A 25,317-nucleotide genomic window follows, 5' to 3' on the forward strand; every position below is an offset into this window, starting at 1 on the left:
AAAATTGTTTTTTAATTTTTTAAGATCAGACATATTATATGTAGTCGATATAATTGTACTGTTATATCATATCATTATCTTGAATCTGTCATTAATATAATATAATATAATATAATATAATATATAAACTTTTTTACTGCTCGTTATTCACAGGTTGGACTCGGTGTGTGATCTTTCTGTTTACTATACTCGTTGTGTGTAGTTGAGCGATTAGTGTGCTGAGTTTTACTCGTGTACATCAACATCAGTCAAGTGTATACATTATTGCAGTTGAGTCGGCATCGCTTGATAAAATACCCGGCCAAGTTTAACATAACGAAACAGTGGCATTAAATCCTTCAAAGATATTTTGATATTCTTCTTAAATTGTGACGAGTTAATTCGTCTGTTTTTATTTTTGATAATTTAAATTTATAAAATAATTAAAGGTAAATTTCATTTTTTATATTGCTAAAGTTTGCTGACATTTTTTTTAATTAATTAAATTAGAAAAAATATTTTTTTTAAATTAAATTTCAAGTTTTTTACAAATTAAATTTTTCCATTAAATAAAAATCAGCTGATTTTTTTGTTTTTATTTAATGATTAATTGTTTTTTCAGTGTGAAATCATGTAAATTCAATTGTCAATTAAATATAATTGTTGTAATATCGAGTACATACAATAACGGAGCGCCAAGGTTTACTAAATAATTATTATTATGTATTATTCAAGTTTAAAATTGTTTTTAAAAATGAATTCAACTTTTAATTCATCAAAAAAAAAAAATTTTTACTATACTTTTACTAGACAGATAATTTTATAAAAAAAAAAAAAAAAAAAAAAAAAAAGGAATGCCTTTAATTCATGACTTTCACTGCGATAAAAAAATATCTTTCGATAGCTTAAATTAATGAAGAATTTATATTCTATTATATTCCATTCTATTAGTCATAAAATTTATTCAAAGTATGATTCATAAATTTACTGTTTAATTGGAATTTTGTGTTTCCCAATGGATAAAAAATTTCAATTTACAAAAAATTAAAAGTAAAATTTAAAAATAATTTTTCAATTGGTATCTTATCAAAAAAAAAATTATCAGAATTAATTGATAAAAAATAGAAAATAAAAGATGTAAGTGATTAATGTGAATTTTCCGAATAGTTAATAATTATAAAATCACCTTGCCACGTGGAATAATTAAATCTTTTATGAATTATTATTGACAATGTTAGTATTTATAATGATAAATATTAAACAGTCGGCTGAGAAATATTAAATGTACTATAATTGTTGAGCGCAGCATCTAGGTCTGAACCTTGACACAAAGCCAAAGGTTAAACAAAAGTCTTTTAAAAAAATAGTAAAAATTCAAAAAACGCAAATAGTAAGATTGAATAATTTATTTTTTTAATAGTTTATAAATTTATTTTATATATTATATAAATTTTTAAAGTTTTTTATGTTGAATTTTAAATTTCGGAATTTATTTTTGAGTATTTTACAAATTTTAAAATTGAATAAAAATCATACGTTTGTACCAAGACAATCAGTAACTGAATGGTAATTTTATTCACTCGAACCATGACAGGGGACGTATTTAATAATACGTTTAATCAAAGTAGAAGCTAATACAATGAATACAAAATTACACAGGTCACGTGATGTCATTATTACCATATAAAAAACAGCAATTTTTTAAATAATTTATAAAACTATTAATTAATATTTGAAGTAACAGGATATCCGATTTTTTGAATATTTTTTTAAATTAAAACAAATATATATGTATAAATGATCTTTAAATTGTAAAAAGAATGTCAAAATATCAATAGATAAAAAAAATATATGATCTTATCGTCTGTTATTTTAAATGTTAAGGAAAAAAATTCTCTATGACTCTGTACTAAGAAGACAAGCACTAAACATTTATAATCAGTTAAAAATCATTGAGATAAAATTGCTAAAAAAACAAGTTTGAAAAAAAAAAACTGATGTATGAAAACGAATGTCCAATGCGATTACGTAATAGCGTAACATTTTACAGTAGACTTGTTTTTACTTACGGACCAGGTCGTTTTAAAAGTAATAATACTTTCACGATTTTTTTTTTTTTTTTTTCTCATGAAAAACAATGCCATTTATTTATAAAATTTAATTAAAATAAATTTTTGAATTAAATAATTTTAATTAAATTTAATATCTGCAAAGTTGTTTTTAAATTTCTTCTCTGTAAATTAGAAAAATAATTTAAATATAAAAAATAATTATTAATAGAAATATTCAATCAAACTATATTAATCTCCTTGACTCGAGCAATCTTCATTGGCAATTGCCCAGAGAAATTAAATAATTGAAGATTACTGTCCGTGAGATCAATTATCTATCATTATTGTCTCCAGGGTATTTGCGATTGAATTTTACTTGAGTTATTGCTTCAAGAATTGATAAAAATTTTTTATACTGTAAATAAATATTTTTTTTTTTTTTTTTTTTTTTTCTTCTAGGTACAAGGTATGAATCTAAAGTGGTGTTATGCGATTTTGAGTGTTATAATCTATGCAAATGCATTTGAAGATGTTTTATCAGAAAATGTAAATCCGGACAAGGAATTAAATGTCTCTCTGCAGTTCACCGGGTTCGATTATGAAGACGCTTGTTTCAAGTCCGCTAAATCTGAATGGACATTTATTAAAAATCCAACGAACCAAACTCTTGAATCATGGGTAAAAAATTATTTAAATTATTTAAATGATGATTTAATATTAAAAATTTATTTATTCTTTATTCCAGGAAAATTCATTGACTGCATATGGATCAATAAAGCGTAAATGTGTGAAAGACTTTGATGAGAGAATAAATGAAACTCTGTCAAGCCCTGAGATTGAATACAAATTGAACCTTGTTAGTAAACCGGGTGATGCATTGCTTGAGCCCGAAGACTGGACAAGCTTTGTATCATTTGTCAGTGAAGCTGAATTAATACGATTATCTGGAAATTATACATCAGGATCAAATAATTCATTGCGCAAAAGTAATTTGAGCTCTATTTATTTAAACGATAAATTATTCAGATTTTTAATCGTTAATTTAAAATATTTATTTTATTTATAATTATTTAAAATTTTTATTTTAAAGTATTTATAATTATTTGTTTAATTGTACAGAAGCTGAAGATTCACTGGCTCAGAATGCAATTGCTGAAGATAAGTTTAAAGCATGGAGATCTTGGCATCAAACGTTACAACCGCTAACAACAAAATTATCAAACAATTTGCAGCTTGTTCAGAAAGCCGCCATTGCGAACGGTCAGTGAAATAAACATGCTTATTAATTATAATTTCATGGAATTCCTGAGTATTTTCTTTACGCAATTCTTCCTTATTTCTTGCATATCAACAAGCTTGACATCATAAATGTCCCTTAAAAGCAATCCTTTTTACAATTATTTATTTCCTCTGTTTATAATATTTTTAAATCTCTATTTTTTGCTAATAGGCATTAATTTTGTTTCTCTTTCTTGCACATAGGCGCTAATGATGTAACAGAGTACTGGGAAATGCTCAGTGAATACAAAAATGGATATAATGAAGCCAAAGACAAATGGAGTGAAATTTCATCTCTCTACGATAAAATTGTTAAATTTATTAAAACTCGTTTAACTTTAAGATACAAAGATCTCATTAAAGGCGAGGGGATACCTGCTCATTTACTTGGTAAATTTATAAATAAATTATTTTATTAGTTATTAATTTTATTTAAAGGAATTTTTATTTAATTTTTTATTTTTTAAGGAACCCTTCAAGGATATGATTGGACTCCTCTTGCAATGGACATAGTACCTCATCCTGATTTTATTTTTGAAATAAGGAAAAATCTCTGGCAAAAGGTAATTTTATATTAATTATTTATTTAAAAATTAATTAATTAATTAATTATTTTAAAAAAATTATGACTTAATTAATTTTTTATACAATAATTTTCCTTTTCAGAATCTTATAGGAAAAAATTTATACAAATCAGCATCTAGACTAGCAAGCATAACATTAAAACATGTACCAGAAGCACAATTTTTTGATAAGAGTAATTTCCAAGGCCAGTGTCCATCCCGGCTGGTAAATTTCTGTCGCCAGGGAAGACTAAGAGTCAACACATGTTCTGAGCCATCAATTTCAAATTATTTATCAGCTCATAAAAATATCGCTAAGGTTTTAATCCATCAAATGTCTGAAGAAAGTATGCCTATTGTAAATGGCGCTAATCGATATTCTGGTAATTTTTTTTTTTTTATAATTAAAAATAATAACATTATTGTGATTAAGGATATTAACCTTTGGTAAAATTATTCAACAGCGCTAGAAGAAGGAGTATCAGAATTATTCGGGATTTTGGCTTCAAGTCAAGCATGGCTCACCACATTGAATTTAATTAATGAGACTAATAAAACTGAAGAAGCTCACCTTGTCTCTATTATGATGACAGCATTAGATGTGCTTCCGCGAATGGCGTACTATTTTAGCGCCGATCAGTGGAGAATAGATGTCATTAAAAATAACACTTTTGATCCAGAAAATTTAACGAATTCGTGGTGGAAATATAGGTAATGGAAATGAAGATGATACTGAATTTAATAGACATATAAAAATTTTTTTAATATTTTCTTTTAACAGATTAGATTATGAACACATAGTACCCGGTTCTTCCGAAAATCTTCCAACATTTTTAGATGATAGTTTTATTACAAGTAATCGTCCGTATCTTTCGTAAGTATTTTTATTTTAATAATTAAAGAAGATAAAAATAAATTATTGAAAATAATTATTACAGTAAATTTATGGGAACAATAATTGGTTTCCAAATTTACGAGTACTTAATGGAATCAACGGAAGTGAGATCAGAAAAATTAGAAAAAATACCCATCAATCACAATTTTATGTAAGTTTTTAATTTTTATAATTATTTAATGAAAATTACGATAAAATAATTAATAAAAATTCGGTTTAAATAATTTTCAGTAAAATGATACAGCACGGAAGCGCAGAAAATTGGAACCAAGCTATGAAAAGTTACTTACAACTATACGACGTTTCTGTGGATTCTCTGCTGAGTTACTTTTCTCCATTAGAGCAGTATTTGGATGAGCTTGACGAGGAGGAAGTTAGTAGCCTGCCGGTGGAGCTTGAAAAAAAATTAGAAGCTCTGGAGGATCAATACCAAAGAGACTTAAATACTCCTTCTACCACAGAAACTATAAAGCCGACAACTGCCATGCCAAAAAAAGCGACAACTAAGTCTCATAAGCAAAGTGAACCTCCATTGAATACAGAAGCGCCTAAGCAAACAAATAACTCATCAGAAATTCCGGATAAAAATTCTGGCAAAGAAGTGGCCAAAACTACTGAAGCAGCGCCGGTTAATGTTAAGAAGGGAGATGGAAGTGTTAAAAGGGAAGATAATAAAGGAATTGAAGAGCAAGTAGAACATAATAATGAAGCTGGGAAACTAATCAAAGGTGGAATGAGCACTGCTGTCTGGGCGGTCGGCTCTGTGCTGATTGCTACTATTGCTATTGTCTTTATAGCTATTTTCGGGCGAAGAAGGTGCCGAAAAACGCCAAAGAATAGACGATATGTCTAGTTACTATTTTGTACAATAGTTTTATTATTTTATTTGTGAAGTAATCGTTTAAAGAGCAATTATGGACATTTTAAATACTAGGGTCAAAATTTTTTGCCGCGAATTCAAAATAATTAATTCAAATTTTTGATTTTATGGCGAATTTTTGGAACAAAAATTGTTTAAAATTTAATTTTATAAAAAGAATGTTTATGTTTTTTCAAAAAAAAACTAATATTTTCGCTGTAATTCAAAAATTAAGATAAATAATGAAAGGTTTAAATTTTTTTTTGGGATTAAATTAAATTAAATAATAGTTAATAATTTTTTTTTTTTTTTTTTTTTTTATAATTATGAATATTACTTTTGAAATTACGGCGAAATTATTGATCGTAAAAAAAAAAAAAAAAAAAAACAAGACATTTTTTTACAAAATTAATTTTTGAACAACTTTTGTTCTAAATAAAAATTTGAATTAATTATTTTAAATTTGCGGCAAAAATCCTGGCGTTAATAAATTACTTTCAATACATTCCTGTTTGAAAGAGAATTAATTTGGTACAACTCTTAATTATGTTCTTAAATAATTTTTACACTGGAAATGCACTACTAAAATGATGATCCTAAATCTATAAATTATTGTCAACACTTAATTAAAACTTTTCAATAGTATAATAATTGATTTTATTTAGGATAATGTGGTAGGAGTACTCAGCAGTATTTTATTTTGCATCACTCATTAAGATTACTGTAATTAACACTTGTGAATAAATTAATAGTAAATGTACATTAAAAAAAAAAAAAAAAATAAACCTATTTATAATTAATTGCTATTTAAAGAGTGGTGCAAATTAAGGTTGACAATTAATGTTAGAATAAATTAATAATCAGCGTTTGTCGGGTCAATTACTAAGACTGTCATATTATATTGGTTTTTAAACAAGTAAATTTACAATTTATCAATTTTAATAGGTACTAGCTTTTAAAAATTGTTAATATGAAGTATTAACGTCAATTTTTTTAAGAGTTTTGAATAGAAGTATAAATCTTGAATATCGGTCCATTTAAAAACAATTGTTGAATCTTTAGTGAAAAATTATCTAGAGTTTACAGAAAGATAAATTATTATTCTTGATATGTTGTAGTATACCATTTACAGGGCTATTTATATTTTTATAAAATTATTTATTTTGTACCTAAAAAAATAAAAGCCTTAGGTGCAAATAATAGACATAAATTTATTCAAAGCATCGCTCATTGTAGCTATTATGAAATATTATACCACTTTTTTTATTTCCTGGATCATGGTCAAGGTAATAAATATTTGGCAAGAGTATGAGGATTTTATTATAGCCGAATGGCGCCTCTATTTGTCACCCTCAAAAGAAAGGAAATCAATATAAAACTGGCTCCTTTCAGCCAACTGGGACATATTTTTTCTTAAATTTTGCTTTACAGATCAATTGAGACTTTTGTTAAATATTTTTAAATTCATTTCATTTTTTCAGTGACTTTTTTTTCGATAGTAATTATCGGAAAAAATTCTCCGAGATTAATAATGTTGGAATCAGATACGACGGATAAAAATCGGGAGATATTCGAGAAGTTATATGGCCCTCAATCTATGGACTTTTATATATCAAGTCTAGTCAGTAGACCTTTACATTAAATTTGTGAAAATCAATACTCTCTGTTTGTTATTCATGAAATTAAAATTTTTTTTAATGATCAATCTTAAATTAGAAATTTTATTACAGGTATTTTTATTTTTATTTTTATTATTTAAAAATATTTAATTAAATTTAAAGAAAAATTTTTCTTTCAGATTTTTGAAGAATTTTTTATAAAATATTTATTGCAAAAGAAGAAATAATTAAAAATTATTTTAATTATTGAAAAAAAAAAAAAAAAAATAAAAATCGATTGCCGGATTTTTTTACAACCAGGTTTTATTGATGGATTATCAGAAAGAAATGCGGAAAAGAGAAAATCCGAGAACTTCCGAAACGCTTAGGGCTGGCTCCTTTAATCGAAACAAGAATCATCCCCTTTGACCGACGTTTGAGAGCTTGAGCATGCGCGCTTGCCACTCAACAGGGGTTGTTATCACCGAGGAGGGGCTCCTTCACTCTGTGACTCAGTTTATCCACCCTCAAATTCAACATCTTGTGTTTTACACTTGTTAAATTATTTTTGGTTAATTATTATGTCGCAAAATACAAAATACTTTCAATTGACTCTTCGAGCATTGAAAAAAAAAAACACCTTCTAAATCTGGAGAAAATAAAGTTTGTGTGAATGTGAAACTACGACCGTGGATTAACGATTTTCTGGTTGGAGCTTCAACATGAACGTGAGTATTGCTCTAATATTGACTAAAGCTTTGAGAATTGTAGTCTGAGTTCTCAACAAATATTCAGAAATATTTTTTTTTTCTTCTTTCTTCCTTTTTTTATATTTCTAATTCGATGGAAATAAATTCTGCTGAGAGGATTTTTCAATTCACTGAAGTGGATAAAAAAAATTGTATTCAGTGAAGCTTTTATTTTATAAAAATTCACTTTGCTGATTTAAAAGTGTGGAATTAATATTTAGAACAAATGCCTTCTGAAATCAGAATAGAAATTTTAGAAATTAGGACAGTAGAAAAAAAAATTTTTTCACTTACTATATTTGCAGCTTTTCATTAAAAAAGGTTCTTAAATCTTTAAAAAAGCAACAAATAAATATAAAGAATACTTGTAATATTTCAAAGTGCTTTTTCAAAATATTATTGTTATTATTTAATTGTGAAAAACGTAAATTTTAATAATAATAATAATAATAATAATAATAATAATAGAGTTGAAATTTTGTTTAAAAAAATAAATTTTTAAAGAAGAAATAATGAAAAAGTTATTATTAAGGGGAATGGATAATTTATAGTTCTAAATTTATAATTTTAAACTAAATAAATATTTAAAAATTCATATATTTGAATATTATTCAATGGAAATAACTACTTATTGAGTTCTGCTCTAGAAAACTAATTACAAAGTTTGTATTATAATTAAATTGAAACCTTAAACATCCAATAGGGTTGCTTGAGGAGAGTTGTTTGAGAGTATCAGTCACATTTTATAAACTAACAACATTAAAACGCTAACAATTAATAAAGAAGAAATAAAAATAAAATGGTGTAATTTTATATCCAGGTTGGTAAGCATTACTTATCAAGTCATTGTCCTTCTACAAATGTCAGTAACTGTTGACTGTACATGTAGTGTTGATACATCTCTATTTTAATCAATAAACACTTCTAGTTCTCTCTACACATCTTTTTTAGTTGTTTTATATCGTAGCATATAACTTTCTTAGGTTTCATCAAAGCCCTCAGCCGCAACAGAGTTCACGATATAAATAATGATAGGAGGGAATAGAATAAAAAGAAAGTTTCAAAAAGTGCATTGTGATTGTCGTTAGTAATCGAGTCTTGCCAACATGCTTGGATCTCTTCCAACTGGTGCTTATTTTCTAGGAAGTAAGAAGTTAAGCGTCCCGCTAGATTTTTCTTCTTGGACTGTTATTGTTGCTGTTGTTATTTCTGACAGAATTATGCAACAAATCAATTGGGTTACATTATTTATCAATTTTAATTATTACCTTCAATATTTTAGAGTGAAGCGATACATTCCATTTCTTCTCAATTAAATCCTAAAAAATGAAACTTTAATTCAACAATTAATAATTCCAAGAAGAAATAGTTTTTAGTTCACCCTCTTCCCCTCTGTATATTTAATGTTTGATCCCAAGAATGAAAGCAATGGGCAATTTTGTGTAACCCAGTTAGCAATAACCTCCACTAAAATTCGGGAAGAAACTTTCAAAGCACGACGAACCCTCCAACTCAAAGTTTTAATTACCCTGATAAAATATAAGCGTCTAAAAATAATAACAATAATTAATAATATAATAAATCGTCAGATTTATTTTATTACAATTTTAAATCGATGAGCTATGAAAGAAGAAAAGAAGAAAATTATTTTATTTTAATTCTCTATTCTCTATGGTTTACTGCTTGGCACATATATGCGGTTTGAATCAACGAGGGCTGTTATTTTAAACGAACATGCATCATCTCACATGTGCGTGGTACTCTCCATTTACTGTAAAACGTAAAAAACTACTGTGAGTTAGGTACATTGATACACATGTGGCATAAAGTATAAATATACCTTTAATGTTTAATCCTTAACAAAATACCTACCGGTTTAGTTTACTATTTTAAGATTTGGATCCGTTGGTAGCCAAGTTGGGCTCAAATATGACATCTAAGTTTATTTTTGCCCTTAAACTCTCTTGCTGAGCATCGCTTTTGTATTTTTAGCCTAAGAACAAAATAAGTTGAGTAAATATTTACAATTATAATATATAATACAATTTATACTATAAATATATTGAATTGAGAAGAGGGACTAAATTGGGTCAGAAATTGATGCGGGTGGATAAATATTAGAGTATTTTAGTTTAAAGGTCACAGGGGATAGTCTGCCGGCGGCTAATATTATCTTTAAAATTACCTTCAATTAGATATCAAACTACTAGAATCCTTTTTTTTTTTTTTTATTTGAATTTTTTATTTTAAAAGCCACTTTTTACTTTTATGTTCATCCAGAAAAATATGTCTAAAAAACTGATGTTTGCTTGGTGAATTTAAAATCTAGGACAATCTAAAACTTTGGATTGAATAACTTTTTAAAACAAAAGAAAAAAAAATGGAGCACTTACTCTGAGTGAAGAATAAACATTTATTCTTTAATATAACTAAATCTATATTTCATAATTATTAATTATTTTTAACTTTAAATTCAATTTTTAAATTTCTTCTCAGAAATTTTATTTTAAGAGTTTCCGTTCGCTCTTTTTAAAATCAGCAACTGTTGATTATTTTTTGAACTTTTTAAAAAATAATATTTAAGTATGTCTTCTTTTTTCATAAATTAAATTTATCATACTGAAATTAATAAACTTCTGAAAATTAAATCATTACATTAAAAAAATTTTTTATTAATTATAATTGATTTAAAAATTAATGACATTAAAGTTAGCAGCCACTTGATAATTTTTTTATTTTATTTAACAAATAAATCTTTTCTGAAAAACTATTTTTAAAAAATTGCATTTATAATTTTTTAAAATTTCTACATGTCAATTTTTTTTTTTTACCATAATTTATTTATTAAAAAATTATTAAATATCTGCTAAATTAATTTTCATTAATAATTACCTTTTGAACTTGAGTTTTATCTTAAAATTTTAACCTCATTATTTAGTTTGAAAAACTTAAAAGTGAAGCTATATAGAAAAAAAAAAAAAAAAAAAAAAAAAAAATAACCATGAAGCTTATAATAATCTAAAGATAAAATAAAAATAAAAAATAACTTTTTATTGGAAAATAAAAATGATAATAAAGTGGCAAGTTAAGTCTAACAGCAGGGTTGATTCAATAAGTAAGTGAAGAGAAGCATAGTTCGTGTATGAGATGAGCGTTGGCAGAACTCTATTCTCGCCGTACCCTGCTCCGGGTATTTATTAATAGAGATTAAACGTTCGCGTCGTGTAGTGTCGTGTGCAAGTGTTCTCCCGCGCGGTTGAAGTCCAAGCCAGCAGTTAACTACAGGCGAGCTTGAAGTAAAGCTTGTGGCTAAATAAAATATCTAAATAATAACTCTTCGCCATTTTATCGCGAGTGTCCGCCATTAACACGAGTAAATAGTTACTGATAAACTTTCTTTGATATTTTATTGAAGATCACTCACTTCAATCATCTTTAGTTTGGATCTATGGTGAACTTTATTTGGATTATATTTCGCTGTGCAATTTCAGCTGAGTGACGCGCTGAATAAAGACTCCGGAAGTGACATTTTGGATTTTAAAATAAATTTTGTGCGTTAGTTATTGAATTAATGATTTTTTGTGTTAAATATAATTTTTATCATTTTTATATGACATTAAAATTAGCTGTCACTTGATTAATTTTTAATTTTATTTAACAATTAAATTAATTCTAAAAAATTATTTAAAAAAAATTGTATTTAAAATTTTTTTTTTTTTTTTTAATTTTTACATGTCAATTTTTTTTTTTGCCATAATTTATTTGTCAAAAAAAGTTCTAAAAATGATTAAATATCTGCTAAATTAATTTTTATCATTTTTATTGTAAATAATAATTATTTTAACATTAAATCAGCTGACATTTAAAAATTTTTAGAATTTTTTTTTATTCAAGATAATTATTAAAAAAAATTTGAAGAATTGTAATTGCAATTTTTCTAAATATTTTTTTATAGATTCAAAAAATCAAAAATTGCCAAGTGTCGGTTAATTTTTGTATCACACAATTAAAAACAATTCAATTGTCTGCAGAAATAGAATTTCTATGTTCATTGAACCATAACAATAATTCAAATGAGAACGACACCCTGTTATGTTATCACATCAGCCATTCGATTAACTGGAACAATTCGTTCATCATCACTTATTGCAATTTAACACAACTCAATGTGCTTACATTGACGTCATCTAAGTTATTATCATGATAAATTGGTAGTTGTTACTATTACCCTTCAAATTATTTCTCCTCGAGTAGACACTGCTGTACATTTTATTTTATTAATTTACTTAAACTTTAAAATTGTTAATTATATATTTCTTCTTTTATTATTAATTTAAAAAATTCATTTATTAATTTTATTTTAAAAATAAGTTGGTACAATTTATTTATTTGTAAAAAAATCATAAAAATTATTAAATGTCAATTTTTTTAATTAATATAAACTTTGCTAGCATAAATTATATATTTCTTCTTTTATAATTATTTAATTAAATTTATTTACTGCTAACAAGTTAACTTATTTGTTAGATATCAATTTCAAAAGCGTCAGATAGCTTTACTATTTATCAATGTAAACATATCTGTCCCTTGATATCAATGTAAATAATTTTTTTACATTCGGTATCATATTTAAAAATACGAGCCTCAAAGAAGAAATAAAAAAAAAAAAATGTCTTCTTTGAAAAAATAATTTGTACACCAATGACTACTATTTTGTTGACGTTTAATTTATTAAATTAATAAATTGAATTAACAGTGACACCATTTAAATGCAGACGTTAATTTGCAGCTCATAAAATTAAGTACTGCACAGATGCAGTGCATGTTTAATATAAGAGCATAAATGGTGCAGTGAACTATGTATAAAAAATTTTTTTTTTTTTGTTTATTTTTGTTTATTTGAACTTTATGTGCTTTTAACTCTGTGCTTTGAATACATAAACTCGCTGTGTATGAGCATTAGTGGTAAAAAACTCTGAAGAGAAATAGAAAGACAAACGATGCAGTAAATAAGAGCAGAGGCATTAGAAAGCCTTCCTAATGTACAACTAGTACATTTTTCAAATGATGCTAGTGCTTTTTTTGTGCGTAATTATGAAGATTGCTGAGTTATCCGTTGGGCGTGTGAGCCCGACTCTGTCAAGACATTCGCCGCCTTATTATATCCATAATTTCAATAATTTCAATACTTACAACGATAATAACAATAATAAGCGCAATAAAATTCGGAAATGGATTAATGTCAATAATAAGTATCAGTGCAACAAAAACAACAAAAAACGTAAGAATTCTTTTTTTTTTCTTCTTTAATTTAATCGTTATTGATTTATCAATTAGATCCAGAGTTTATAAATAGCCCAATTAATCACGTGATGTATGATGTATGATTGTTCTAATAACGCGATAAGTACCTTTAAGTGGCTGATTAAACTTTATCCCACTTCCTCTTTATAAATCAAACGATTCAAACTTACATACATTTAACATAAAATTTATTTCGTTTTTTTTTTTTTTTTTTTTTTTTTGTAAAAAAAAGGAAAATGATCGAAAAAAAATTATTTAAATTTTATTTTAAAAAAAATTGTTTTCTTCAAAAAATCAGAAGAAAAAAAAATTTTTTATAAAAACTATTTTTTAAAAACATTAGTACTATAATTAAAAAAAAAAAAAAAATCATTTATTAAAGAGGATATTTAATTTTTCTAGTAAATAATTAAATATAAAAAAAAAAAAAAACCATGGTCAAATTTTTATTAAAAAAAATTTTTTTTTTTTTTTTTGATTTTTTGAAGAAAATAATTTTTTCTTATTTATTTATTTATCCCTATCGGCAATATACATAAAAAAATATATATAATTAAATAACATTAATTAAAATTTAATTAGAGAAAAATTAATTAATTTATTTCATTCTTCATAAATTATCCACAATTAAAAATTGTTTTAAAATTCTAAAGCTGTCTAAAAAACACGTGACTTCACAAAAATTCTTCTACACTGACTAATACATTACCCAGCATGTCAAAATGAATTTAACAGCTGGTGAAGAGCCATGTGTGTGGTAAAGTAATTGATATACAACATTTTATCAAGTCAAATTCATAAAACAACTAAGGTTAAATATATTTTCAATTGTATGCACTTAAATTTTTTTTTTTTTTTACCACCCAAATACTAAAAAATGAATCGCAATATCTTTTAAAATAATAGAATAAACCAAAGAAGAAATTTAAAATTTAAATAAAAAATAATAAACTTGAAAATTAAAGAATTTTTCATTAAATACTTGAGAAACAATAAATAGAAAAGTTAAGAATGCAAAAGAAAAGTTATAAGAAAGCGATTAAATTTCATGTATATAAATGAAATAAAATCAGTAAGTACCAAGTTATTTCGCAGTAATTTTTTAGATTGCCAGAAAGACTAACTCGTTATTATTGCTGTACCCAGAGGCACCAGACTCAAAGTTGTCTAAAATTACTTCATACAGTCGACATTTCTGTGCAACATCTACTTGAGAAGTAGGTATAGAGTAAGAACGGTATACGCCCAGTAATAAAATGCATCATGCACTTGAACTATTTCTTCTTTTATTGTATTGTATATTGTATATAATACATTGTACATTGTATCGCATATCCTCAAATAAGTTTTATTTTTCAAGTTTAAACTTCAAGTATTCTTTGCGCTCTAATCTCACTTTGATTGAAAAGATAAAATATTTAATATCAAAGCAATAAAACTTCACTACGATTCATCTTTAGAAAATTCGTTCAATATTCGCGATGAGTAATTCAATTTAATAAAAATATTGCAAAACAATTGTCTAGTTTGTTATTAACATTGACAATGGATGTTTTAAAGATTAATAATACAAGTACTTTTTAGTCAATGAACTCAAAAACTAAAATATCTTATTACAGTAACTCATGCGCAGTTTATGCCTTCATTATGAAGACAATGAAAGTTTCTTTCATTATTATTATCTTCAGTTATATTAAGTAGTCGTGTATTGTAATAATGTCGCTGATTAACTACCAGTAAAATATGTTATGAAAGTATACGTTAGCTTCTTGTCAGTAGTCAGTATTAAACCGTAAGCGGATTCAGTTGTACCTATGGACGTGTATTATTTTACTGTGATTTTCTTAAATATTTATTTCGTAAATATTTTATGCAAAGTTCGGTAAAAGTTTTTATCAATCCATTGTGGCTTGTCAACAGTTATTTTTATTTTTATAAAAATGACTCGCTTAGGTAATATTTGCATATTTATATTTACAATTTTTGCCGAAAAATATAAAGCGCGTCTTTAGAGAATTATTGAGGATTAATTAAGGGAAATTTTAAATTAAATAACTTTTTGTAAAGGACTTCTATTGTGGTTGGGTGGTAATTAATAAATAATGAAAATATAATTGCATTGCTAATTAATTTGACATTCGTCACACGTACAGGAAAGAATACGATGACGCATTATGTATGACAAAGCCGTTAGATAAAAAAAAAAAGAAACATTTTAACTACTGTAATCAAAAATTTTCTTTTGACAATTAAATAACTGTTTATATTTAGAGAATAAATTTTAGGAAAAAAAATTTTTTTATTTATTAATAATTATAATAATCTTTTTCATTTTGAAAACAATTTTATGATAAATATAATTATCATTTTAAATTTTTCGATAATAATTTAGTTCAAATAAAAATAAAAAAAATTGATAGATTTCTATAAATTTAATTATTATCATTAAAGATTAAAATTTTTATAATTCAATTAATAAAAAAAAAAATTTCAATAATTTTATTTGATTATTATTATTATTATTATTATTATTATTAATATTGATAAAATAAAAAAAAAATAAATTTAAACATTTGAAAAAACCGCGGGAAAAATCAGAATTATCTTGCCGCGTATGCGCATTAGAATTAACGCCGCCATACTTGCGTGACGACATTAAGTACGGCCTACACTTGGTTTTTCTCCGGCACACACAGTATAAATATGCATAAAACCTAAGTTGTATATACAGATAAGGTATGAATGTGTTAAATATCCCTGAACGTCCATCGTACATTTCGAAATTATAAGAGCAGCAGTAGTGCCGCGAATGACGAGGTGGTGAACACGTTGTGTGGTTGTCTGGATGTTTTCGTCTCTCAGATAATCCTACTTAACTTCTTCTAGAGTGCAATTGTTTATTTATCTTTAAAAATTGTTGCTCGACAATCGACTTAGTGTCAGTATATTATCCAAGTCAATTTATCCACGTTATGTGTCATAATATCCCATTGTTTGTAAGTGTATCGCCTACGTACGAGAGTTGGATCGATCATGCAATTGCTATGTGAGAAGGTTAGTAATAGTCTCTCGAAATAGGATTCTATTGTATTCCATAAATATTATTACAATAATAATAATAATAATAATAATAATAAATAATTTTTTTTAGACTCAGAAATCGAGTGCGCTGTTTTTGTTAAATGTCCTGATAACTTTATTAAGCTGTTATTGTTATTTGTCTAGGCAACCACGTTGAACAACATTCTATTAAAAGGGAAATTAAAAGGCGTTACTGAACTTTCTCGTATCTAGTTTATAATTTTTTCGTAAATGGTCGATTATTTTTTTTTATTATTTTCTAAAATGATGACATTAAAGTTTTTTAATTTTTTTAACAAAAAAATTGGATTATTTATTTAAAAAAATTTTTTTGGCCACAATTTATTTGTTAAAAAAATTATCAAATATATTCTAAATTAATTTTCATTTTAAAATTGTAAAATCATTTGGCTATTTAATTAATAATTAACACAGATACCTAATTACAGAAAATTATAAATAAATATTAAATTAGGATGTGAAGTGTTATAGAATTAATGAAGAAAAAACATACTGGGTGTATGTTTCAACATAATAATAATGTTTACAATTGACAATGCTTTATTAATAATTCAAACACTAAAAATTTATTCATAATTGGTACACTTAGAGTATTAATAGATGCACTAACATCTTAAATAGTTATCTGAGTTATGATGCAATGTGTATCGCGAATCGTGGACCGTGGGTTTTAAATCCATTTAATTTAATTTAATTTATGGATTGTATGGAGTTTTAAAGATTTATTTTATTGGATATTTATTTATAGAAGAGAATAATTGAAAGTGCTCTACTATACTACTACTGCTGCTACTACCACAATTTATATATATATATATATATATATATATATATATATATATATTTTTTTTTTTTTTTTTTTTTTGTTTAATTATAGGCGCTGGTAAGAGAGCTACAATGATGGAAGATCCACAGACTCCCGGTTCGGATTGTAATTCCAATCCAGCAGATCCTATTTCTCAGGATCTCATAAGCTCGGAATTTATTCAAGATAACTCGGACTATCAGTGGTTTATCGATTATGGGTAAAAAAATTTATTAAAATTTCAATTTGTCACAATTTAAAAAAAAAATTTTTTTTTGTCGTTAAATCAAATAGAAATTAATTTATATAAATTTATTTTTTATTTACAATACACTGAGAATCAATACACCGGTACATTTTAGAAAATGTTTGTATGATTTATTTATATATGTAAAAAAAGTTTGTGACTCAGTGTATAGATAACAGTTAAGAATACAATGAAGTTATTCAAAAAGAATGTTAAATTTAAGGTCGAGGTATAATTTCTGTTCTAGTTTTCGATAGATTATCTAAATGCCTTAATTTTTTTATCTCCAGTCAAAAACGGTAGACTTTTCTTTCACATAGTTTTATTACCGTTTAGAATAACATTAATTCAATAGCTCAGCTTTAATTTTTCTAAGATCTTATTTTATTATCCTCTTATTTCTTAAAAAAATTTTAGATAAATATTTACAAATATAATAATTTTATTTCTTCTCTTAGTCTAAAAATACAAATTTTATTCTCTAAATTTTTTAATATTTTAATTTACAAAATTATTCAGTCTCTAAAAACCGGAGTTCCGATCAATATTTATTAAATACAAACCCAATAAAATTAATTACTAGAAGTAATTTAGTATCTTTGATTGATTTTACATTTAATTACCAAAACAGTAATTGAATATTAACAAATAATAAAATCTATTGCTCAGTTATCGAGATGGAGGATTACACGTCCATCCAAGTGTACTTTCATCACTTTCTACTTCTTACACCCAAGAGGACTTGGGTTACTACGACGACTTGGCAAGAAATCTGGATGCCAATCTTGCTGAAGTTGATATGGAGAGTTTCCGAACCGCAGATATACATACTCTGCTTACAGCTTTACCTGTTATGTGTACCGATCCTATTCAACAGTCAGAGGTAATATTTACTTATTTTTACTCAAGTACTTTATTTTTAGAGCCTAAAAATGAACATAAATTAAAATACTTTCAATAACTGGCGAGTTAAAAGCAGTAATAAATTTTTAACAGTTTAACTATCAAAGGGAACGTTATGCCAGCATATCTGGCTCAGTGATGGAAAAAATCGACATTGGTTCGTCAATCAGTCCTCATACTAGCAGTCAGGTATGAAATGGACTGCATCCAAAAAAAAAAAAAAAAAAAAAAAAAAAAAAAAAAAAAAATAAACAACAAGCTTTATGTCATTAATTATTTTCTGCTTATTTAATAAATTTATTTATCATTTTTTATTATCAGTTTGCGCTTATCAATCAATCAAGCATGACAGACTTCCATTGCTCAAGGGACTCGAAAATTATTTTTATTATTATTTTAAATAATACATTTTTTTTTTTTTTTAATTTAATAGCAGCATGTCAATTGGGATATAATTAATTTAATAATTCTTATAATTATAATATTTGTAACTAATGCTATAATTTTTTTTCTAGGGCGAAGACTCAGCCTGTTCAACCGCGGATACAATTTCTATTTGCAAGTCATCGCTGCTTTTTTCACCAGTTAAAGAAACTCCAGTTCTGCCACCGGGTGGTAGTTACAGCGTTGACTCGCTGGACTGCGAAGACATGTTATTGACGTGTCAAGCTAATAACAAGAACAATTATACAATCGCTTTTGAAGGCAGCATGACGATGTATTCCGATGGCTCTCAAGTGGATTTCGAGAGTCAAGGTGATTATTTTATTTTATTTATTTATTTAATTTTTTTTTTAAATTATTACCGTCGTAAATTTTTAGTCAATTTAAATTCAATGATCTTTCTCTCGGTATTTTTTTGTTTTATTTATTTTTTAAAAATACATATTACTACATATAATTCCTATAGAGACAAATGATTGATTGTACATAGGGTAGGGAAAAAGAAATAGTACTAATGTTCGTCTTACTAATTTCAGCTAATTCTTAATAATCAATCTGAAGAAAAAAATTTTTTATTGCAGAAAAACATAAAGCGTATGAAGTACGAGAAAATTATTACAACCCAAGAAAAATGGACTTGAAAAATATGTTGGACTACTCAATGGCTTGTTCGGATTCTAAAATATACACAACTTGGAGTAATTTAAAATATTTATCAGCGACCAAAGTAATGAAACGACACGGGTCTGGTAATAATAACACAATTCCAAATTTCCTGCAAGCAACAACAATCCCCGCGACTGTAATGTTAAATTCTATCAAAAAGAGCTTGAGTTTGCCGGACTTGAGAAAAACGCGTGACATTGATCAGATAAATATCCCGTTGAATTTTTCAATGGACTCAGCAGAGTTGCATCACCAGAACTCCCACAGCTCTGGCTCTACGATGAGCAGGTCTGTGAACGAGAGCTCGAACAGCAATATCTCTGGTGGGAAGAAAATTCAAAATATGAGTCTGGTTAAATTATTTATGAAGCAAAAAAGCATGAGCGCGGAAGGCATGAGCTTGACGCTCGATCAGTCAGACTCAGCCAGTGACAATGGTTGGCCTACAAGCAACAGTAGCAGTACAAGCAGAACAAACACAAATACACAGATTCAAAGAATTCATAATAATATTAATGACAATTGTAAAAATAACATTCCAGAGAATGATTTTTCAATAAACTGGGTTAAAACAGACTGCTATAAAAGTTCTGGAACAAGTCACGACAGTTCCAGCAATACATCTAAACGTGTGCCATCTATTAAAGAATTCAAGCAAGAGTCACCGTCTGTTGAAGAGTTGTCCGAGAGTATTTTAAAATCTGAAATTAGTAATGATAAAATGATCCCGGACTTGCAATTAAGAGACAGTGACTTTGTAAAGAATATTAAAATAGCCTGGAGTAAGCCAGAGCAAGAGTCAGTACCGATTTCCAAGACCACTGGAATTCAAACGATAAGAGAAGTTGAAGACAACGGAGTACAGACATCACTCCTTTATACTTTGCCGTCTAAAAATGATTACTATCCCCCCTATTTACGCGAGACGTTTATTGACAAAAAGCCTGTGTATGTAGTTTACCCGAATTACGTGTTACCTGATCTATCATTCTTAAACAGCAAGGAGGTAAAAATAGACAACGTGGCATTAAAGCCTCAAGAGCGAATGAGCTGGAAGAAAGCTGGTCGTAACAGCAGACCGTTTTCCTGCAATGACATTGAGTCTCTGAAGCAGCGTGGGTTCTCTCACGTCAAAGATTGGGAATCGTTGACATTTTTACTGCCGATAGAGTATCGTAAAATCTTGCACGACGTCCCTGAAGTACCGAGTCACATAAAACTCGGCGAGGAAACTAAAAAACCCCTGTTTTGTTTATCACCTCCGATGCGACAAAAGGGACGTTCTGTTGAAGTACCTACCAACGTGTCATCTAGCAGCAGCACTGGAACCCAGCCTTCTTCAGGCTACCGCGGGTCTTCAACAATTCTCACTGATTCCTCAACGAACCAGCAGACCAGCACCAACCCGCTTTATTTATATCGGTATGACAGTGGCAGCTCAGAAAATAGTTTAATTAGCCAGGACAAAAAATCTCATCGCGTAAGTCACCAGGCAAGAACTCTAACTGGTCAAGTTGGCTTTCCAAAAAGGTCTATCTCTTTGCCGCATGGAGAGAAAGAAAATTCCAGCGAGTACGCTGGTAAAGTCCCGCCTCGGCCTCCTTTGCCGAGGAGCATTCTGCGGAAGAATAGAACTTGTACTAATAAAAGGTACAGTATGTTTGAAATGGGCGGCGTTGAGGAAGTCGAGGACCAATTGAAAGCTGATAATGAACCAAATAAACGCATGTCTTTGCAAGAGCCCTATTATATTAATAATGACTTGCAATTGTTGAGACACGGGAGGATTATTGATTCTGATAAGGACGTTGATGAAGTTGAGGAGAAACGATACGCTGAGCGTATGCGAGAAGTCGGTAATTACGGAGTCCCGGAGACTGTAGATCTTGAGTCGAGCAGTGATGATGTTAAGCAGCTAGAAGAGTTTCTAAAGCGCAGCGGATTTTCATCCAGCAGCGACGACGGTGAGGATCCTGATGTTAAATTAAGATCGTATGTCAGAAAATTCTTGGCGTTGAAAATGAACAAAGAGATTGTCAGAGCTGAGATGCTGGAGTCTCAGAAAAAAACTGTTAATTTTGCGGTAAACCGACGGGGATTTTTAGACAACAAAGAAACTGATAAAAAAATCAACCTGGAAGAGAAACAATTGATTGTTAATTCAGTTAGCAAAGCCGTTGATTTACTGATCAAATTCTGGAACTCTCAATTAAATTCTAGGTCGGGAGATTACAATGACAAAGTTGAATGCTCGCAAATATGTCTGAGTAATTTGTGCCCAGCGTTGTATGCAATAATGTCTGACGGTTTAAAGCCACAGTTGAATTCAACATTCGGGCCTATTGCTAACAGCGTTTGGCAAGTGGTTGAAGCTTCATCTCAGCAAGGCCCGCTGACGCATACTCTCAATGAACTTGTTCAGAAAATAAATAATGAGGATTTTATGACTGAAGGATTACTTAAATTTCATGCTTTTGTGTTTGGGTTGCTTAATTTAAGGGCGTTAGATGCATGGTTTGCGTATTTGTGTACTCGCGAAACAATATTACGCAAGCATTATAATAGCAGTAGTTTATTTATTGCTGCGCTAGGTTGTGCCAATTCACGTAAATTAATCGACACTTTTCTCAGTATGTTAGACCCACTTGCGTTGTGTCCATTCCAATTAGATCTTTTGTACCAGTACCGGCAATTGCACAATAGCTTTAGTCATGTAAACAGCCTCAGGGCGAATGATAGCAGTGTTGATAAAAAACAAAGTGTCGTTCCAAGTCCGAAAAAAGCGAGGCCGCGCTCTTGTGGGTTTGAGACCGTCAATAATGATAACTCGGACATTAAAAAACGATGGAGCAATCTTGCTATTGGGTCCAAGATGTTTCCTGTCCTTGACAAGCTCACTAATGACGACTCTGAGGATTACACTGACAGCTTGGAGCACTCGCCGTTGAATCGCACTCGCAAGAATTTACCCAGGTCGAGTTTTGATGTCCGAACTGCTGGTGAAGCTAATGATGATGATGATGATGATGATGAAGATAATGCTGCTGGTGGACTCAAATTCAGGCGGCTTCAGGAAAAATGGGAGCTCATGGGTGGCAAAGATGATAGAGAAGCTACTTCTCCATCCTCTCCATTAAAAACTCCCACTAGTGTTACTAAGTCTAAAATTCCGCGGCTGCTTACTTCGCCGATCAATCAGCCGGCGAGTAATATTACGGGGGCGAAGAATAAAACTCCGGTTACTGGGATTCCTGTTAAGAAATCTCTTCCGAGTATTAGCAAGGTGCTGCCCAAGAAAACTACAGACTTGAAATTGAAGGAAGTGCTCAGGCGCACCAGTCGGGTTGATCAAGATCATAATAGCACTCCGAGAAGTCATTTAACGAGGCCAAGTTCGTTACCTTATAAAACTCATGCTCTTACTGCGAAGGAAAAAAATTTGATTTCACCGCAGAGACGTGCTGTTTCTACTTCTCTGCCAAGACCTAATACTCCGGCTGCTTCGAAAGTTAATACCCAATTAAAGCGGCCACCCAAGTAAGTTTTTTTTTTTTTTTTTATTATTATTAATTATTTAAAAATTTTTTAATCTATATTATTTAAAAAAAAAAAAAATTAGTGTTAATGTATAAATACTTTTATTATTTAAAAATTATTCAAAAGATTAATTAAATATATTTTTTTTTTATTTTTAGAGAAGTACGGACACTTACTCATCGACTTCCGTCAGACAATGGTCACTTATCTTTTAACGAAGGCGACAGACTGAAAGTTATCTTGGAGGTAGATAGCAAATGGTTATTATGCGCTAAGGGTGATCGCAAGGGCTTAGTACCCAGAGCTTGCGTGCGCGTTTGTCAGACTTAGCCCAAGACTTTATACTGATAATCATCAATCGCATGGAAATTCAAAACTCACGTGTTGGATATTTATCCAAAAAAATAAATAAATAATTGTGTGTGCTAAAGTCACGGTTGGCAATAATAACTTGGATTCGTGTCATTACATTCATATTAACAAAAAAAAATTCATGACAAAGTTAGATTAATGTACAGTGTATCAAATGAAGAACAAAGATGAAAAACTAATCAATAAAGTTTGTCTTAATTATATTTATATTTAATATTATTATGAATATTGCAAAGATTAATCATTATTTTATTGGTTAATAATTAATGATGTTTTTATTTTTGAGTTTATTGTAATATTTTATTAATAATTATTTTAAGATAATTAATCGATGAAAAATAAATAAAAATATTATAACTAGTCATTTTCTCGATACCAGATTGTATTTAATTATCTAAAGAGAACTCCGTTGTACATATATACAGTGTAACGTTAATTGCGTAGTAATAACATTATTATTATTATTATTATTATTATTATTATTATTATTATTATTATTATTATTATAACTGTGATCATAGATAAAATAGGCAAATAAGTTTATCAGTTTGTTTCATTTTATAATTTTTGTTAAATCCAATTTAAAAATATTATTTAGATAAAACGCTTAATGCGCAAATACATTAATAATAATTTTTATTATTTAAATTCAGCTAAATGTCACAAATGTGTAAATTATATCAATGCCATTGTGCGGTATATTTAAAATAATCTTTTTTTACTTGCTTATTGCTTATTATATCTTGCGTATTTACCTGCATATCGACTTAAGTTTTAATCAAAGAGTAATTGTAATAGTACTCTAGTAATAATAGTTGTACTATTTTAAATACTCACTGTACAGATACAAGTGACTTATCATTATGCAATAACGCTCGACTTTAGATACTTAGTCATATATTTAAGAAAAAATTATAAAGAAAATTATAATTATTTATAACTGGAGAAAAATAAAAAATGAGGGAGAAAATAATTGTGGACAAAATGTATATATTTCGATGTATGGAAACGTATGATAGCTTCGGTGAATATCTATTATTATAATCATCATGTTAAATCACAAAGATTATATTATTAACAAAAAAAAATGAGGTGAATATCATTAAGCAGATTTAAGACTTTAATTTTAATATCTGAAATTATTGTAATTAAATTTAAATTTTAATTATTTTTTTCGTCAAAAAAATAATTTTTTTTTTTAATTTATCGTAATTTTTAATTTTAATAAAAAATTTAAATTATTTTTTAGTTAAAAAAATAATTGTTTTTTTTTTTTTTTTTAATTTTTCATAAATTGTAATTTTAATAAAAAAAATTATAATTATTTTTAGTAAAAAAAAAAAAATTGTTTTTTTAATTTAAAATTTGAATAAAATATTTTTAAAAAAATTTTTTTATCATTAGTTGTAATTTTAATAAAAAATCTAGTGATATAAAAATAAAAGTTTTGAATCTGCTGGTACATATTTATTTATAGGAAAGTATCTTTTGCAGGAAAAAAATAAAGTTATATACATATATAATATATGGAGTTTAAAAACATAAAAATAACCCAAGTATCAAACATTACATTGTTTTGTATCACAACTTAATAGATAAATGTTTTCGCTTTGTGTCTTATTCAAATGATGTTATATATATGATATATTATATACAATAAAAAAGATAAATTAATATTAATATATATATAATAAATCATTGAGCGTAAGACAAGTTAATATGAGTATATGATACATAAGGAAACGCTACAACTCAAAAAAATCATAATATAAATTGGCCTCGTTTCAATTTTATTGATTCGCTCGTATTTGATGAAACATATACGTATGTATACATTTACATAAAATAAAAATTATCATATTTATGACTTATTTGTGTTTCTTATTTATTAATATTTTACTTTTTAACAATAAAATGTTCCTACGATCCTCAAAAATTTCCTTTAAATTCAAAAATATTTTTTTT

At 27.4% G+C, this 25,317-nt stretch overlaps 2 protein-coding genes and 1 long non-coding RNA gene across 9 annotated transcripts; 2 read left to right on the forward strand and 1 right to left on the reverse strand.

The window, feature by feature from the left end:
- The first annotated feature begins 226 nt into the window (after positions 1 to 226).
- LOC141529885 (angiotensin-converting enzyme) lies at positions 227 to 6,410 on the forward strand. The gene is made up of 11 exons (XM_074246627.1): positions 227 to 428; positions 2,490 to 2,708; positions 2,776 to 3,016; positions 3,150 to 3,290; positions 3,513 to 3,698; positions 3,777 to 3,871; positions 3,975 to 4,254; positions 4,336 to 4,582; positions 4,653 to 4,745; positions 4,810 to 4,917; positions 4,998 to 6,410. Exons 2-11 carry the CDS (start codon positions 2,499 to 2,501, stop codon positions 5,617 to 5,619), a joined length of 2,223 nt encoding a protein of 740 aa, XP_074102728.1. The 5' UTR covers positions 227 to 428; positions 2,490 to 2,498; the 3' UTR covers positions 5,620 to 6,410.
- A 2,023-nt stretch (positions 6,411 to 8,433) lies between these two features.
- LOC141529890 (uncharacterized) lies at positions 8,434 to 10,380 on the reverse strand. 2 transcript variants are annotated; one of them, XR_012479678.1, is made up of 4 exons: positions 10,158 to 10,380; positions 9,845 to 9,965; positions 9,576 to 9,760; positions 8,434 to 9,501 (listed from the first exon to the last, which is right to left on the reverse strand). It is a non-coding gene; the product is annotated as an uncharacterized LOC141529890 (long non-coding RNA). The 2 variants fall into 2 exon arrangements; XR_012479677.1 differs by having other exon boundaries at positions 9,845 to 10,210.
- A 652-nt stretch (positions 10,381 to 11,032) lies between these two features.
- Positions 11,033 to 25,223, forward strand: LOC141529884 (uncharacterized). 6 transcript variants are annotated; one of them, XM_074246622.1, is made up of 9 exons: positions 11,033 to 11,523; positions 12,729 to 13,253; positions 17,256 to 17,403; positions 18,100 to 18,313; positions 18,427 to 18,522; positions 18,849 to 19,089; positions 19,359 to 22,980; positions 23,139 to 24,444; positions 24,847 to 25,223. In XM_074246622.1, exons 2-8 carry the CDS (start codon positions 13,037 to 13,039, stop codon positions 23,308 to 23,310), a joined length of 4,710 nt encoding a protein of 1,569 aa, XP_074102723.1. In that variant the 5' UTR covers positions 11,033 to 11,523; positions 12,729 to 13,036; the 3' UTR covers positions 23,311 to 24,444; positions 24,847 to 25,223. The 6 variants fall into 6 exon arrangements, with proteins under 6 accessions (XP_074102723.1, XP_074102722.1, XP_074102721.1 ...); XM_074246621.1 differs by lacking the exon at positions 11,033 to 11,523 and adding an exon at positions 11,933 to 12,183; XM_074246624.1 differs by lacking the exons at positions 11,033 to 11,523; positions 12,729 to 13,253 and adding an exon at positions 15,023 to 15,229.
- The last annotated feature ends 94 nt before the right edge of the window (positions 25,224 to 25,317 follow it).

The sequence above is a fragment of the Cotesia typhae genome, unplaced genomic scaffold (assembly GCF_013202065.1).
Source record: "Cotesia typhae breed Kobodo isofemale line unplaced genomic scaffold, CoteBio_Ctyphae contig_48, whole genome shotgun sequence".
NCBI classification, from domain to species: Eukaryota; Metazoa; Arthropoda; class Insecta; order Hymenoptera; family Braconidae; genus Cotesia; species Cotesia typhae.